Source organism: Eriocheir sinensis, chromosome 14 (genome assembly GCF_024679095.1).
Source record: "Eriocheir sinensis breed Jianghai 21 chromosome 14, ASM2467909v1, whole genome shotgun sequence".
Lineage (NCBI taxonomy): Eukaryota > Metazoa > Arthropoda > Malacostraca > Decapoda > Varunidae > Eriocheir > Eriocheir sinensis.
In genome coordinates, this window is record NC_066522.1 from 19,361,508 (window position 1) to 19,375,551 (window position 14,044).

Consider the following 14,044-nt stretch of genomic DNA (forward strand, 5'->3'; position numbering starts at 1 on the left):
CAAGTAGGAGTAAAGTGTGTGCAGGCGTTGGCTTGGAGCTGTGGCGGCGCCAAGGCCTTGTATCCTGGAGACAGCCTCAGACGCACTCTAGTACATAACTTTAGTTATATGGAAAGTACTGCTTTGACAGTTCACTGAGTGGCTACGTGTGGCGCTGACTGTATAGCCAATACGGTCCATTGTCCGTGTCATCTTGTGATGTCATATTAGTCGATCAACCATCTTCATGAAAATTCATCAGCTGCAGTTTTGGTTGGAGACATCACACAGTTTTTTGGAGGTGGCGTGTCCCCATCCAGGTAATAAATCCAGGTAAGGTATATTATAAGTAATGCTATAGTCTCCGTGGTTGCTATTGTTAGCGGTGAGCAATCCACAGAATAATACTTCTTGACAACAACATCGGGCGGTGCGGCGGGAGGAGGGGAGCTGTCAGGAACGATACACTCAACGCTCCTGTGACCTTCAGCCATGTCCTCCGAGCCCACCAAGGATCCTGAAGGCGGGGAGGACGTAGGGGAAGGCATGGACTCTGAGGACGGGGAGGACCCTGAAGACCTAGGCGAAGAGGAGGAGGAGGAAGATGAGGAAGAGGAGGACATGGACTCTGAGGAAGATGAAACTGAGGACCCCAGCTTGCAGGAGAAGATAGTTTGGCTTGATATTCAGGTGGGTTTTGAGTGTTTGTCCTCGTCATCACCTGGTTATTAAGACTCTCTTGTAATGGGTCTTTTATATAAGCCGGAGCTATCCATTCATGCTTCATTGTAGCTATAGTCAGCCCTCACAGTCAATGGTAGATGTGGTGTTAATGATATTTTACTTTTTATAAGCTGATAAGTCCACCAACAAGACAAGAGCTAATTCAATGCTTCCAGGTAACAGGGCTTGATGTGGACCAGGAGGCCATAATGGAGGTGGCAATAGTGGTGACCAACAGCCTTCTTAATGTGCTGGTTGAGAGCCCCAATCTTGTACTCAAGGTGGAAGACAACATTCTGAATGAAATGAAACAACCGTATAAGGATCAGCACTCAAAGGTACGAGTTGGACACTTTTTTTTTTTAATTCAATGCAGACAACATATTTTTATTGTTTTTTTTTTAGCAGCTGTAGAAGGGGCTTGCAAAAATCAGTCATTTAGCCTTCATACTCTCTCTTTCAGATCATAACTCTGCTTGTCAACATTCATTATGAGCATATTTTTCCAGCAGTTGCTTTTGAATTAATATATTTGTTTTGTAACTCTTACTCCCACTCTAGGACCCATTGTCACGCTGCAGGCCTTGTAGTAGGGTCTGTTCCACTCTATTCATATTCAGTTTCACAAATCTGCCTCACCTTTATTTTGTTTCTTACACAGTCATCCATGTCTGATAGGGTAGCAGTGTGGAAGCAAGTACCATCACGATCATAATTTTATTGAAGGGTGCAGCCAGAGAGGTTATAGGCAACACTGTTATTATGAAGACTTTTCATATATGGAGAGAAACCCTGAAGTAACTGAAATTTGAGTTGTTGCAGTTTTTCCACTTATGCTTACAGTAGTTCTTGGCTTACTCAGTAATCTTGAAAAAAACAAAAAAATCATGAACACCTCTCCTTGGTTCAAGATGTGATCCACTCTGCCCTCCCTGTTCTGAATTAGATGTCCATAACTTAATATCAAAACTCTGCTAATTTGTCTCACAAGAGGATCCTTATCTGAAGTCAAACTGTTGTTTTCTATGGATGCTTGGCTGGCCAGACCGGACTGCTTGAGAGATGCAAGAAGAGCGACCTTTCACTCAAGGATGCTGAGGACAAGTTGATGGAGTTTTTGGTGCAGCACACAGAAAAAGGTGAGTTTGAATTTCATGACAGTTTTGTTTGTCATCCACAACAGATTTGCACATAAGATAGTTTTTTCTCACTCAGATTAATCTGAATATACTGGTAAGTGAATAAAGCCAAATGAAACTGATTATATTGGATGTACCTATGTCATTTACTGTAACCATTTTTCAAAGGCTATGAATACATTTCAGACAAGGCACCTCTGGCTGGTAATTCTGTTCATGCTGACAAGAAGAAATTTTTGGTGAAGTATCTGCCCAGAGTGATGGATCACCTCCAGGACCGTGTTGTTGATGTCAAGAGTGTAAAGGATTTGTGCAAGTGAGTTTTTTACTGTTTCTGTATTTCCTGGAACAGAAAGTCAAATTGTGCTGTGGATTGTTTTAAATGAATTGAGAACATTAAATTTTTAGTCGTAGACCTTTCAAGACATTTGCATGGTTTGCAATGAAAGAGACAAAATAGTAATGCCTAATTACAAAAATATCAGAGTAAGCATGCTATCTGTTCCTGGCATCTTGTAATTTATTTCTCCAGTGGAGTGGCTGCTAAAGAAAATATTTGCATTTATCTTTTGAATCCTTAAATTCTTACATTGTCCCTTCTTTGAACCATGACATACGGTATTGCTATTTTTGGCTATAACTAGTTGATCACTTTTCATGAGCAACCTTCTTGCACCCATCTTATTACTTACCAAAAACTATTCTGACCGAATACCGTTGGTATAATAAAATTATTTAATTATATTGTGCTGTACAATGCACAGAAAGGTTAGTTATGCACAAAGAGTGGGATGACTTTTATTAACATGTCTGTAGCTTTACAATATTGTCCAGTCAGTGTCTGTAAATTATACCCATAACAAAACTACATAGAGGATGAACCATCTTGCAGGAGCTGGTACCCAGATGAATTCAAGTCTGCCCCCATCACAAATGAGTCCAACACTGAAGTGCTGGAAAAGGTCAGGGAGAGCATTGAAGAGCTGAAGTATTACAAGGCAACTTTGTGCAATGCTGTGAATGTACAACTGTGAATACAGAATCCTTTGACCAATGAAGGATACATGTAAGTTTAGTCACCATAATCATAATCATCGTCATCATTACCATCATCGTCACCATCATCATCACCACTGCAAGAGAAATGCCCTTCCCAACATTGTTCACCTCTCTGCTTCCTAATCCTTACTTTCTATCCATGTTATACCAATACTTTTTCTCTCCATTCCTCATTTTGCACTTTTTGCATTTCTCTGAATCGTTTGTGCAAAAGAAAAAAAATCTTAATCATCAAAGTATTGTAAGCTCAGTTATGTTTGTTGTGAATGTTAGAAGCAAGTGTTTTTATGTGTTTAACAAATGGTGCAAAAAAGTCTGCATAACCATTCCTAAAGTAATGCAGTATTAATTAAATACACAAAGTGCTTAACACTAAGCCTAAATACATGGCAACAAAAAAATAAATGGGATATTTTTTCAATATTGAAAGTGAAATGCTATAATTTTGTAGTCATAAACAAGGTAGCTATGTATATGTAACTTAAGTTCCAGCTGTTTATTATTTGTTGCACCCTTTTACTCTGAATAGCTAAATGCATATTCATTTGCTTTTCAAGCATCAACTAGTATGTATGGTAATTTTTTTATTTTTTTATCAATCATTATATATGTTTGTCCAAAAACCTGTTCACTCATTCAGCCATTATTTGTTGCATTCCTTGCTTCAGATGCTTAAAAGTAAATTTGTAGAGCCTACATATAATTTCCTCACCAATTGGAATATCTATACCAGAACCATGATTCAAATTCATGTGATATCCTTCTAGCCTTGGTGATATCAAAGCTAGACTCTAGGGTAGAGGGCAAAGTATCTGCACTTCTTAAGGTTGGGAGAATTCTTGGAAGACAATGCTTTTGCATGAGTGACATTGAAAGTATAATGAGTGCACATTTAAAGAGTTTGTGTCTGAAGATGGAGTTATTTTCCAAGTGCTGACCCACTCAGATATGCATGGGTTTAAAATCCTTTCGAATGTACCACTGAACATCTGCCAGATGACCCAAATAGAGTTGCTGAAGTAGTAATTAAAATGAAATCAAACAACCCCTTAGTTGCCTTTATTCAGGATTTGCCTTAAATACAAAATTCCCGCTGACAGGTTTGAAGACAGCTAATGTACTTTTACCATATGGTTCAATGTACTTTTTTTATGCTGAATTTTTGGCAAGTTCAAATGCAGAAATAGACTGCAGTCAGAAAATTTTATCAGCTGTTCACCTGCAAAGCTCTACCAAATCATTTTGGAAATTATCACAAATTGTTAGTGACATTTTCTCATGATTGAATATCATTTACAACACAATATACATTTTTCCTGCCAGTACACACCTAGTTTCAACTGAAGGTATCATTGTGCTTCTTTAAATACTGTATTTTTAGTGTATTTCCAATAGAGTAGTCGAATGATATAATCACTTTATTTTAAATAAACGTGATTGTGACATTATAGGCATGCAACTATTACTTAATTTCTTTCAGTGTATTTGTATATACAGTACTTTTCAGTTGTTTCATTTATGATGGCAGTGAAGGTGTCATTGCATTCCTAGAATTAATAATTGATAATTTCCAACAGAAAGGGTAACCATAATGATTGTAAGTGTTTGTCATTGTTCTATTTATGTCTTTAAATAATAAAGGGAATCCAACAATATAAAGTTACATTAACTGCACTTTAACTTGTAAAATGAATAAATAGTTTTGGGTAATGAGCTTGACGTCAAGCATGTTTACACTATGTGCAACTCTGCACCTGTCTATCTCTGCTCTTGCTTCTGCTGCAGTATAACTGCCTAGAAACTTTATTTAATTATTTATTTGCAAAAGAAACTTACAATATCAAAACTTGTTTCATCTCAAATGCAGACTTAGAGCATATATTATTCAACCAGATAATGCAATTTTGACCAAGATGCAAGACTAAAAGTAAATGAATGGAGTTGATTTGGCCTTAGAACATTACCTAAAGTTGCAAGTGTGTTAGAAATATCTCACGTCTATGGTGGAAGTATACTTTGCAGTCCAATATTTGATACCTTGTGAGTTGAAGAAGAGGAAGTTGATGAGATGGCATGTATTTTAGCAAGTGTATACAAACATGTGTAGTACCTGATACGCCTGAGGGGAAAGCCTCCCAAACTCTCTCTGTGAGGGGGGTACCTTATTGGCCAACTGGCTAAGGAGTGGCTTTCCCATCTCGCCGGTCGTGTGTTTGATCCCCGGCGCTGGTAGCACCCTTTCCGGGTTTGGATTAATTTCTTGTGTGTTTCGTAACACGCCGTGCTTGTGTGGTAGTGAAGTGGAAGTCAAGCAATGCTCATGTTAAGAGTAGTAACGATACAAGGAGGGTATCAGGACACCTCCTCCCTAAATTGACCCATCTTTCGGCCACTCCTCTTGACTCTTTTGTAGGAGCAGTGAGTAGCAGGCTTCGTTTTATCAGTATTGTTTCCTTTTTGCCCTTGATCTGTTTCCTCTACTGTTAAAAAAAAATAAAAAAATTAAGTATGATATCTGTAGCTAATTCCGATGTGTTAAAAGCATGGAGGTATAAGGGTCTACCTCCATGGTTAAAAAGTCTAGCCTGACCTTGACCTAAGTGGTGTTTTGGCTCTGAAGTCGAATGTAGCGGTTTTAGCAATGTGTTGGCGGCGGCGATTGGCACCACTGACGGGGCAATGTTGTCACAACGGTGCCAGATTGTCGTACTCAGCCTTCTATGTTTCCCGATTTCCGACCCCCAAACTGCCTCCTCGACCCCAATTACTGCCTTCATATATAGTTATCGTTAAAATGGTTAATTATTGGTGCTTTTGGGCAATTGCTATGGCTCAAAAACCGGTAAATACGAGGCTCTTGAGTACGATAGTCTGGCACCGGTGAATGTTGATGTTGATGCTCTCGACGGCGCGGCTGTGTCAACGTGCGTGTGTCGGTGCCCGCTCCATTATCATGTCCTCCGCCGCCCCCACGCCGCCCAAGGTGCCCAGGCTGACGGAGAGACTGGTGTGGGTGGACCTGGAGGTGAGTGGCGGGGTCACGAGCCCGGGAGGGTGTTCAGTATCCAGGTGTTTTGGTTAGCCAGGTGATGGGCACTAGGGCGGCCTTCTTCCTCTTCTTTTGAGCTGTTCCGTTTTGTATCGCTTCTTAGGTCCTCCTTGGTACGTCTATACACTTAGATCATCACGCACACTTCGTTACATCACTGCGCACACTTATTTACTTCACCCGGCAGCTGATCTTGAACTTGATCTTGTTAACATAGGTGACTTAGCCTTTCTCCCTTCTTTTGAGCTGTTCCGCTTTGTCTCGCTTCTTAGGTCCTCCTTGGTTCTTCACATTTAGATACTTCACGGCGCACACTTATATATCTACTTCACTCTGCCCTGAGCTCTGTACACTTTACTCGGTTTACTGCCTCCACTGACTTTTGCTTTCCTCTTCTCCTCTACTCAATGTAAGCCTAATAAATAGTAACCTATTGCTGCTTAGATAAGAACATAAGAACATAGGGAAACTGCAGAAGGCCAGGTAGCCTACACAGGGCATCTCCAGAATCCCTCCCACTACTCACGATGGATGAGGTGTAGGTACTCATCTGTATTAAGAGGAGGAATCTATCTGCCCATGATGAATATTATTGTGAAATGACCCTCCCTCACACTGATCTCTTCCAGCTGTTTGTGTAAATACTAGTTAGTGATCTTGCAATCTTTTAATTTCCTTGTTGAGTTTTCAGTTGGATTTGTTGTTGAAAGGTTGTTATTTTAATTTTGAACTTCATAGGATACCTTATGTTCACAGATGACTGGCTTAGATGTGGAGAAGGAAGTGATCATGGAGGCAGCTGTTATTGTGACAGACAGTGACCTCAACATAGTGGCTGAGGGCCCCAACTTAATCTTGAAGGTGGAAGATGAGATTCTTGATAATATGAATGACTGGTGCAAGGAACATCATGGGAAGGTATGTAGTACTCTCTCTCTCTCTCTCTCTCTCTCTCTCTCTCTCTCTCTCTCTCTCTCTCTCTCTCTCTCTCTCTCTCTCTCTCTCTCTCTCTCTCTCTCTCTCTCTCTCTCTCTCTCTCTATATATATATATATATATATATATATACGCACACACACACACACACACACTACTGTCTACAATATATTATGCATTGTTTATATTATACTGGTAACAAGTGGATAATTATAAAACAGTTTAATTAAGTTCATGAAAACAGTTCTTGTTCATTTAAATTTTACAATTTTTTCTTGGCTTTGGTGGATCTTCAGTCAGGGCTAACAGATTCATGTAAGAAAAGCACAGTCTCACTCACTGGTGCAGAGGACCAGCTCTTGCAGTTCGTGGTGCAACATACTGAGAAAGGTAAGCTTTAATTTATGGTAGTTTTTTTCTTTATAGTTGTAGTTGCTTTCTGTTGTTTTCTTGGATTATGAAGTATCTGATGATATAACTCAGTGAAGGTGCCATGAATATTCAGATGGTTTGTGATTGACAATGGTTACAGAGGTAGCAAGGGGTCATATAGATTTTAAAAAAATAAATAAATAAATGCTGTTGTCACCAACAACTTGAAGGGGTGTTGAGAAATAATTTCAAATTTCTCTTGCCATTCTTTGCCTTTGATAAAGAGTCTGGGCTTATAGTCGATTTTGAGTTGAAGAAATATTAGTAACGTCGCAAATAGCTGTTTTATTAATATAGAGCAAAATTTTCTCGGTGGTGGACAGTTTCAAGGCTATTTAATAATCATAATCAGCAATCTTGTAAATGAACAAAACCACTATTTGTGACATTACTAATATTTTTAGCTCATAATCGACTATAATTGATGGTACTTCTTATTGCTGCATGCATATTATCGACACTGGCAACTGTTTTCTATGCGTATGCTACCATACAGTATCCACAAAATCGGACATGCCGTGTGGCTGCAGGTTGCCGTTGCACGATAAGGCACCCTTCAGACTCGGGTGAAATGACTATAGTAGATATAATTGATTGCCTTGAGTACCCATGTGCAATTATAATCAGATTTTAACACAATCACTTGAAACAAACTTTTTATCATATACCATGCTTCTGTATTTTACTCGTAAAAAAGGCTCTTACACCAATGATACTGTTTTTTTCAGGAAAGGCACCTTTGGCAGGCAACTCTGTACATGCTGACAAGAAATTCCTTGATAAATACATGCCAAAGTTGATGAAACACCTCCATTACCGGATAGTTGATGTCTCTACCGTGAAGGAGTTGTGCAGGTGGGTTACATATGTCTCATGATATTGAAGAACATGCGGAGGTCAAATGATTTTCTTCGGTGTTTTAGTATATTTTCCTTTGTTCTAAAGATTTTGATTAGGATTATTTTTTGTTTTGGTGATTTATTGGTTGATAAGAGATGAGAGACATTGGAAGACTGCAGTAAGGCACAGCTACCGCAACTGCCACAATTCAGAACAAACAATTTCCAATAATGGGCATATTTACAAAGCACAGCAATGCCTCACCTAACTTTGCTGACAAGTTCTTGAAAATTGCTACTTTAAGTAAAACTATACATAAGTATATTTATTGCTATCTGTATATAAAATTTATATCACAATCTGCATACATTTATCATAATCAAAACTATCATATGTTTGAAGATGTCCTAAACTTCACCTAACAAAACTAGAAACAATTACCATATGTTAGTCCTCAGAAAATTCATATATGCTTCCTTACTCACGGGACTTTCAATATAACAAAGCGAGGTCTTTTATTTGGTGATTTATGCTGCAAGTTGTTGGCTGTCATGTGTTTGAAGCTGACTAAAACTTAGCCTAACCTAAGCCACAAAAATTTACCATATGTCTTTACTCAGAAACAATCATCTATGCTTCCTTATTAACCCCCTTTGACTGCAAAAGTTTTTCTTAGGAGATCCCCCTGAAACTGAAACAAAACTCTGAACAATAACCATATGTCAGTCCTCAGAAAAATCATGTATGCTTCCTTACTCATGAGATTTTCAATATAACAAAGTAAGGTCTTTCTTTGTTGATTTATCCTACAAGTTATTCTGTCATGCGATTGAAGATGACAAACTTAACGTATCCTAACAAAACCACAAAAATTGACCATATGTCTTTTCTCAGAAAATCTCATCTATGCTTCCTTACTAATGAGAGTTTCTATATAACAAAGTGAAGGCCTTCTTTGTTAATTTATGCTATAGGTTTCTGGATATCATGTGTTTGAAAATTCCGTAAACTTAATCTAACCTAACCAGGGATGGAGTATTCATATTCAGTATTCGCATTTGAATACATTCGAATACCATGTTTGGGTGTAATCGTATTTACGTTCAAATAATTATTGATAGAGTATTCGTATTCTGCGAATAATCTAATCTGGAAAATGCTTCAAGACTTATATATATTATCAGAAATAACACCCGTTGTTCCTTACAACTCTAGCCTCCTATCAGCCAATCAATCAGTGGGGGCATACGATGGGGGGCATGTCGCCTCGCCCACCCCATGACGCCAAGCCCGGGGGTCCCTCTGGACAAGTCTCCATGCAGGCTCCCTTCCCAACCTGAGTACCTCCCGGCAGGATCTATTGACTTGCTCAAGCCACGAACTCCGTGGGCATCCCCTTGGCCTCCTCCACTCAGGATTGTCTCTTACAGAGACAACCCGATGTGCAGGATCAGCTTCAGGGTAATATGCGTTGACGGACTATGCAGGTAATATATGTTGAATCAGTCTCACGAAGTAGTCGCCGGTTTGACACAAAGTCATTCCAACGATATCCCATGATTCTGCGTAGACATTTAGTGGGAGTGGGAATTGAATGTGAAAAAGAATGCAAAATAATTTTGAATGGTGAAGAAATGGAAGAGGTTAATGAGTTTAAATACTTTGGATCAGTTGTGTAAGCATGGTGGTACAGAAGGAGAGACAAGAGAAAGGGCATTGCAAGGAAGAAAGGTGGTAGGGTCTTTGGGACATATCATGAATGGCAGAAGTGTGAGCATGGAGGAAAAGGGGGATTTGAGAAATACAGTAATAGTACCAACTTTCACATATGCAAGCGAAACATGGGCCTGGAATGAAAGTCAGAGGTCTAGAGTGCAGGCAGTGGAAATGAGTTATTTGAGGAGTGGATGATGGATGGAATGAGTAACGAAAGTGTGTATGAGCATTTTGGAATGTGTCATGTGGGTGAAGGGAAGAAGTGTGGAGTGGTGAAAGAAGTGAAGCGACAGATTTTAAAGTGGTTTGGCCACATGGAGCGAATGGAGGAGAGTAAGATGACCAGGAGGGTGTATGTGAGTGAGATAGAGGAAGGGAATGTTAGAGGACGACCTCCAGTGAAATGGAGAGATAGGGTGCAGGAGTATGTCAGGGAGAGGGGTGAAAGATCCTTGAGAAACCTTGAGCAGGCAAGGAGGGAGTGTCTGGATAGAGAGAGATGGAAACTCTTCTGCTGTGGGCATCCCCTGGTGGGAGCTCCTAGGAGCAGGTGTCAAAGATGAATGAATGAAGGAATGAACATTTATTACCAAAGACATCAATCTGCCTCTCCAAGTCCCCATTTAGTGTCCATGTCTCACAACCATAGAGCAAGACAGGGAGCACAAGAGACTTGAAGATCCAGATCTTTGTCCTTCTGCACAGATATCGACAACGCCATATACTTATGTTGAGTGAGTCCATAACGCCATGGGCAAGGCCAATCCACCGTAAGACTTCCTGGCCAGACTCACCGTTGTTATGAACTACGCTACTAAGATATGTGAAACTTTCTGAGATCTCAACGTCTTCGCCACACACATGAACAGACTGTACTGTTTTCATCTACCAAGCCTCCAAACACCTGTACCTTGGTCTTGGGCCAGGAGACCTGAAGTCCCAAGGGCTTCGCCTCCTCGTGCAGTGCCTCAAGAGCCATCACCAAAACCTCTAGTGACTCTGCCAGGATTACTGCATCATTGGCAAAAACAAGGTCAGTGACCTTGGTATTGCCAATGGATGCTCTGCAATGACTCTGGTCCACAACTCTGCCCAGTACCCAGTCCATACAAGTGTTGAAAAGCAATGGGGCAAGGACACAGCCCTACCTCACTCCCGCATTCACGGGAAAGAAGCTGGAGAAGCCCCCCCCACACTTCACAGCACTCTCTGTCTCAGAATACAGGCCAGTCAGCATACCAATAGTCCTCACAGGAATCCCACGGAGTCGCAAAAGATCTCAGAGTGCCTTGCGATGCACTGAATCAAACGTCTTCTTGAGATCGACATAGACTGCAAGCATCCCCTGTCGAAACTCGCGTTGGTGCTTCACCAGTACGCGAAGTGCTAGGAAACGGTCAGTTGTTGACTTAACAGGTGTGAACCCAGACTGTCCTAGGCGGACATGTAATTGTCGTATATAAGTTCATGAGCTCATTTTACTGTACAATAGAACAGTGCTACCCAGGTATCTCATTTTTTCCTTCCATTACAGACGTTGGTATCCTGAGCAGTTCTCGTCAGCTCCCTCAAAAAAGGTGTCACATCGAGCACTTGAGGACATAAAGGAAAGTATTGAGGAGCTCGCTTACTACAAATCATCTATTTTTAAGTGAATATGCAATTCAATAAAACCCACACATTAATTAAAATTTCTTTTATTTAGATTAGCTGAATACTGGGTTATTTCTGAGTAAACTAGACTGGGTCATGAATAATCAGATAAATATCATGCAGTTCCTTTATAGCTACCACACTGACCATTGGTTATAGTATCATATTGATCACTGAGAAGAGTAATGAAGGACTGATGTTACTAGGACAATGAGCTCTCTCTGACTTCAGATTTAGGGTTGTCTTATAGAGAGAGTATATCTTTAAATTTATATGAATATTAAAATGGAAGGGTTTGGGGGTAATCTTATACTCCATTCATCTTATATGCAGGCAAATATGGTAGCATGGATATAAAAACATCATTCTTTGTACTTGAACAGTGAAATCATGGCATCACTTCCCAAGCATAGAAATTCAAGTTCATTAAACCTTAGAAGGATGGTACACTTTGTAACCTAGGAAGGAAAAGAATAATGCATTGCCTACAGCACAAGTCTTGGAAATATTTATATCAGAGGGAGCAGATAGGCAGTACAGATCAGAATAATTTCAGATTTTGGATTTTAAACCTTCCAAAAAGTACTGCATTTGCATTAAAGCTCTATACCTGTACTATAGTGTGTGTTTCATATAAAACTCTTTCAGTACTGCTTCAGCTCTCTTAGATAAGATATCATTAAGAGAACATCATCAAGTCTTGTGGTCTACTTGGAATAGCATACATACAACTGCCATACCACGTGTCTTGTCCACCACTTCCATGAGTGGGACAGAATAGGTTTTGATTTGGTGCATTTATAGCCCATAATCTTTCAATATCCACAGCAGTTTGAAAAATTTAAATTTCTCATACCATTAAATGGAAAGCTATGATACCTATTTAAATTGATCAACTTAAATCATACTGTGGTTTGAAGTAAATAACTCCTTTGAGTACTTAGAAATGCATAATGCCAAATAGTAGATGTATATAATATTTATAATTTCAAGGCTATAATAATTCCTCTTGTGCTGTTTACAGTGATGTAGAAGCCAAATTTTCTGTAGATTAGTAATGCGGCAATGTACTGTATAAAGCAAATTAAGCATTGCAAATTTGTTGCATCGTGTAACACTTGAAGGGTTTACTACATGGCAGTAAAGTGCAAATTTCAGTAGATTTATTGAGTAAAAATATATTTCATAACCCCTCTGGTATGCAATGTTTTGTCAAAGATTCCTCCCAGGCTACTTACTAATCCTGATTACATATTCAACTGTTACAGAAGTAAAAAGTTTTATGCTCAAGCTTTAGAGGTTGAATTTACACACTTTATACCCTAAACCAGAGCATTCTAGACCAAATAGTTACTGAGCTATGGCCTATCAGAGTTGACAAAAAGACAGCATCGTAGAGGGGTGCAGTGAGAGGGAGGTGGGGGCCGTTGATTGGGTATGGGCTGAAATTCTCCCTCCTGCCTCTCCAGCATTGGTTCTGATAGGTTGGAAGGGATCTATGCCACAATCTGGGTGGAGCATGTGGCCACCAGTTTTTAATAGAATGTTTTTGATCATCATTCTCCACGATTTTAAGTAATCCTGAAGAATCAACAATTGCCATTTCTGGCACCAAAGGGGTTATGCATAACATGCTATGTGATGGTATCACGGAATACACAGAACATAATATGAAGACAGAGGAACTTAGCAGTAAATCGGGATTATTTCTTCATTTACTTAGAAATATATTGCCACTGACTTACTGCATGTATTTTTTCTTTTTAACACTTGTAGTCATAGCATAGACTTGAATTTAGTTCCTGTCCCCATTCTACATCTGCTCATTACCCAATTTCAGATTTATGGTTGCTCCTTACTCTTTCTAGCTCTTTCTCAACACAGTTCTAAATTTGGATGCCTCTATTGGTGATGGTAAATTTTATCAGCATTTTGCAAAGCTATTTCTACTCGACATTAACAAATCTCCTTTTATTTCTGATCATGTAGGCAACTGCAGTTTCCGTAATTTCGATGTAGGAGCTCAATGAAGTTCATTGTAATTTTTGGTATCACTCTAGGCCCCTAGGGTATCTAAATTTTTTGTTTGTTTGTAGATTCCATATTAGGTGCACCTCTAGCTTTGATTGCATGATGAACATCGTAATCCTCAGTCATAAAGTCATGCTATTCATATGTCAGCAGCTTTTACCTCTCCAGTTCTCTCTCTCTCTCTCTGTGTGTGTGTGTGTTTTTCTCCATTTCTGTCAGGGTATTGCTTGTCGGTGACTTTTCTAAGTGACACTTCAAATTTCTGAGCAAGGCTGTTGCTTCTTGCCTTGCCCAAGTATAAGGTGAAGAGTGTATTGAAGCCCCACTTCCCAAGCTTATACAGCTTTTTGACAGTTAACCCAATACATATCAATATTTATTATTCAATTTTTAGTTTTCAATATTTTATTTTTAGCCAAATAACAAAAAAATACATCACTATGAATCCCGTTAAAATGCCTTGCAGGTTTAGATAAAATAAACTCCTA

The 14,044-nt window shown here is 39.4% G+C and overlaps 1 protein-coding gene across 2 annotated transcripts; it reads left to right on the forward strand.

Annotated features, from left to right (window-relative positions):
• The first annotated feature begins 393 nt into the window (after positions 1–393).
• On the forward strand, positions 394–11,563 carry LOC126998604 (oligoribonuclease, mitochondrial-like). 2 transcript variants are annotated; one of them, XM_050860513.1, is made up of 6 exons: positions 394–669; positions 879–1,040; positions 1,748–1,841; positions 2,028–2,157; positions 2,734–5,925; positions 6,706–6,851. In XM_050860513.1, exons 1-5 carry the CDS (start codon positions 472–474, stop codon positions 2,873–2,875), a joined length of 726 nt encoding a protein of 241 aa, XP_050716470.1. In that variant the 5' UTR covers positions 394–471; the 3' UTR covers positions 2,876–5,925; positions 6,706–6,851. The 2 variants fall into 2 exon arrangements, with proteins under 2 accessions (XP_050716470.1, XP_050716472.1); XM_050860515.1 differs by lacking the exons at positions 394–669; positions 879–1,040; positions 1,748–1,841; positions 2,028–2,157 and adding exons at positions 7,181–7,274; positions 8,045–8,171; positions 11,407–11,563 and having other exon boundaries at positions 5,759–5,925; positions 6,706–6,867.
• Positions 11,564–14,044: the final 2,481 nt, after the last annotated feature.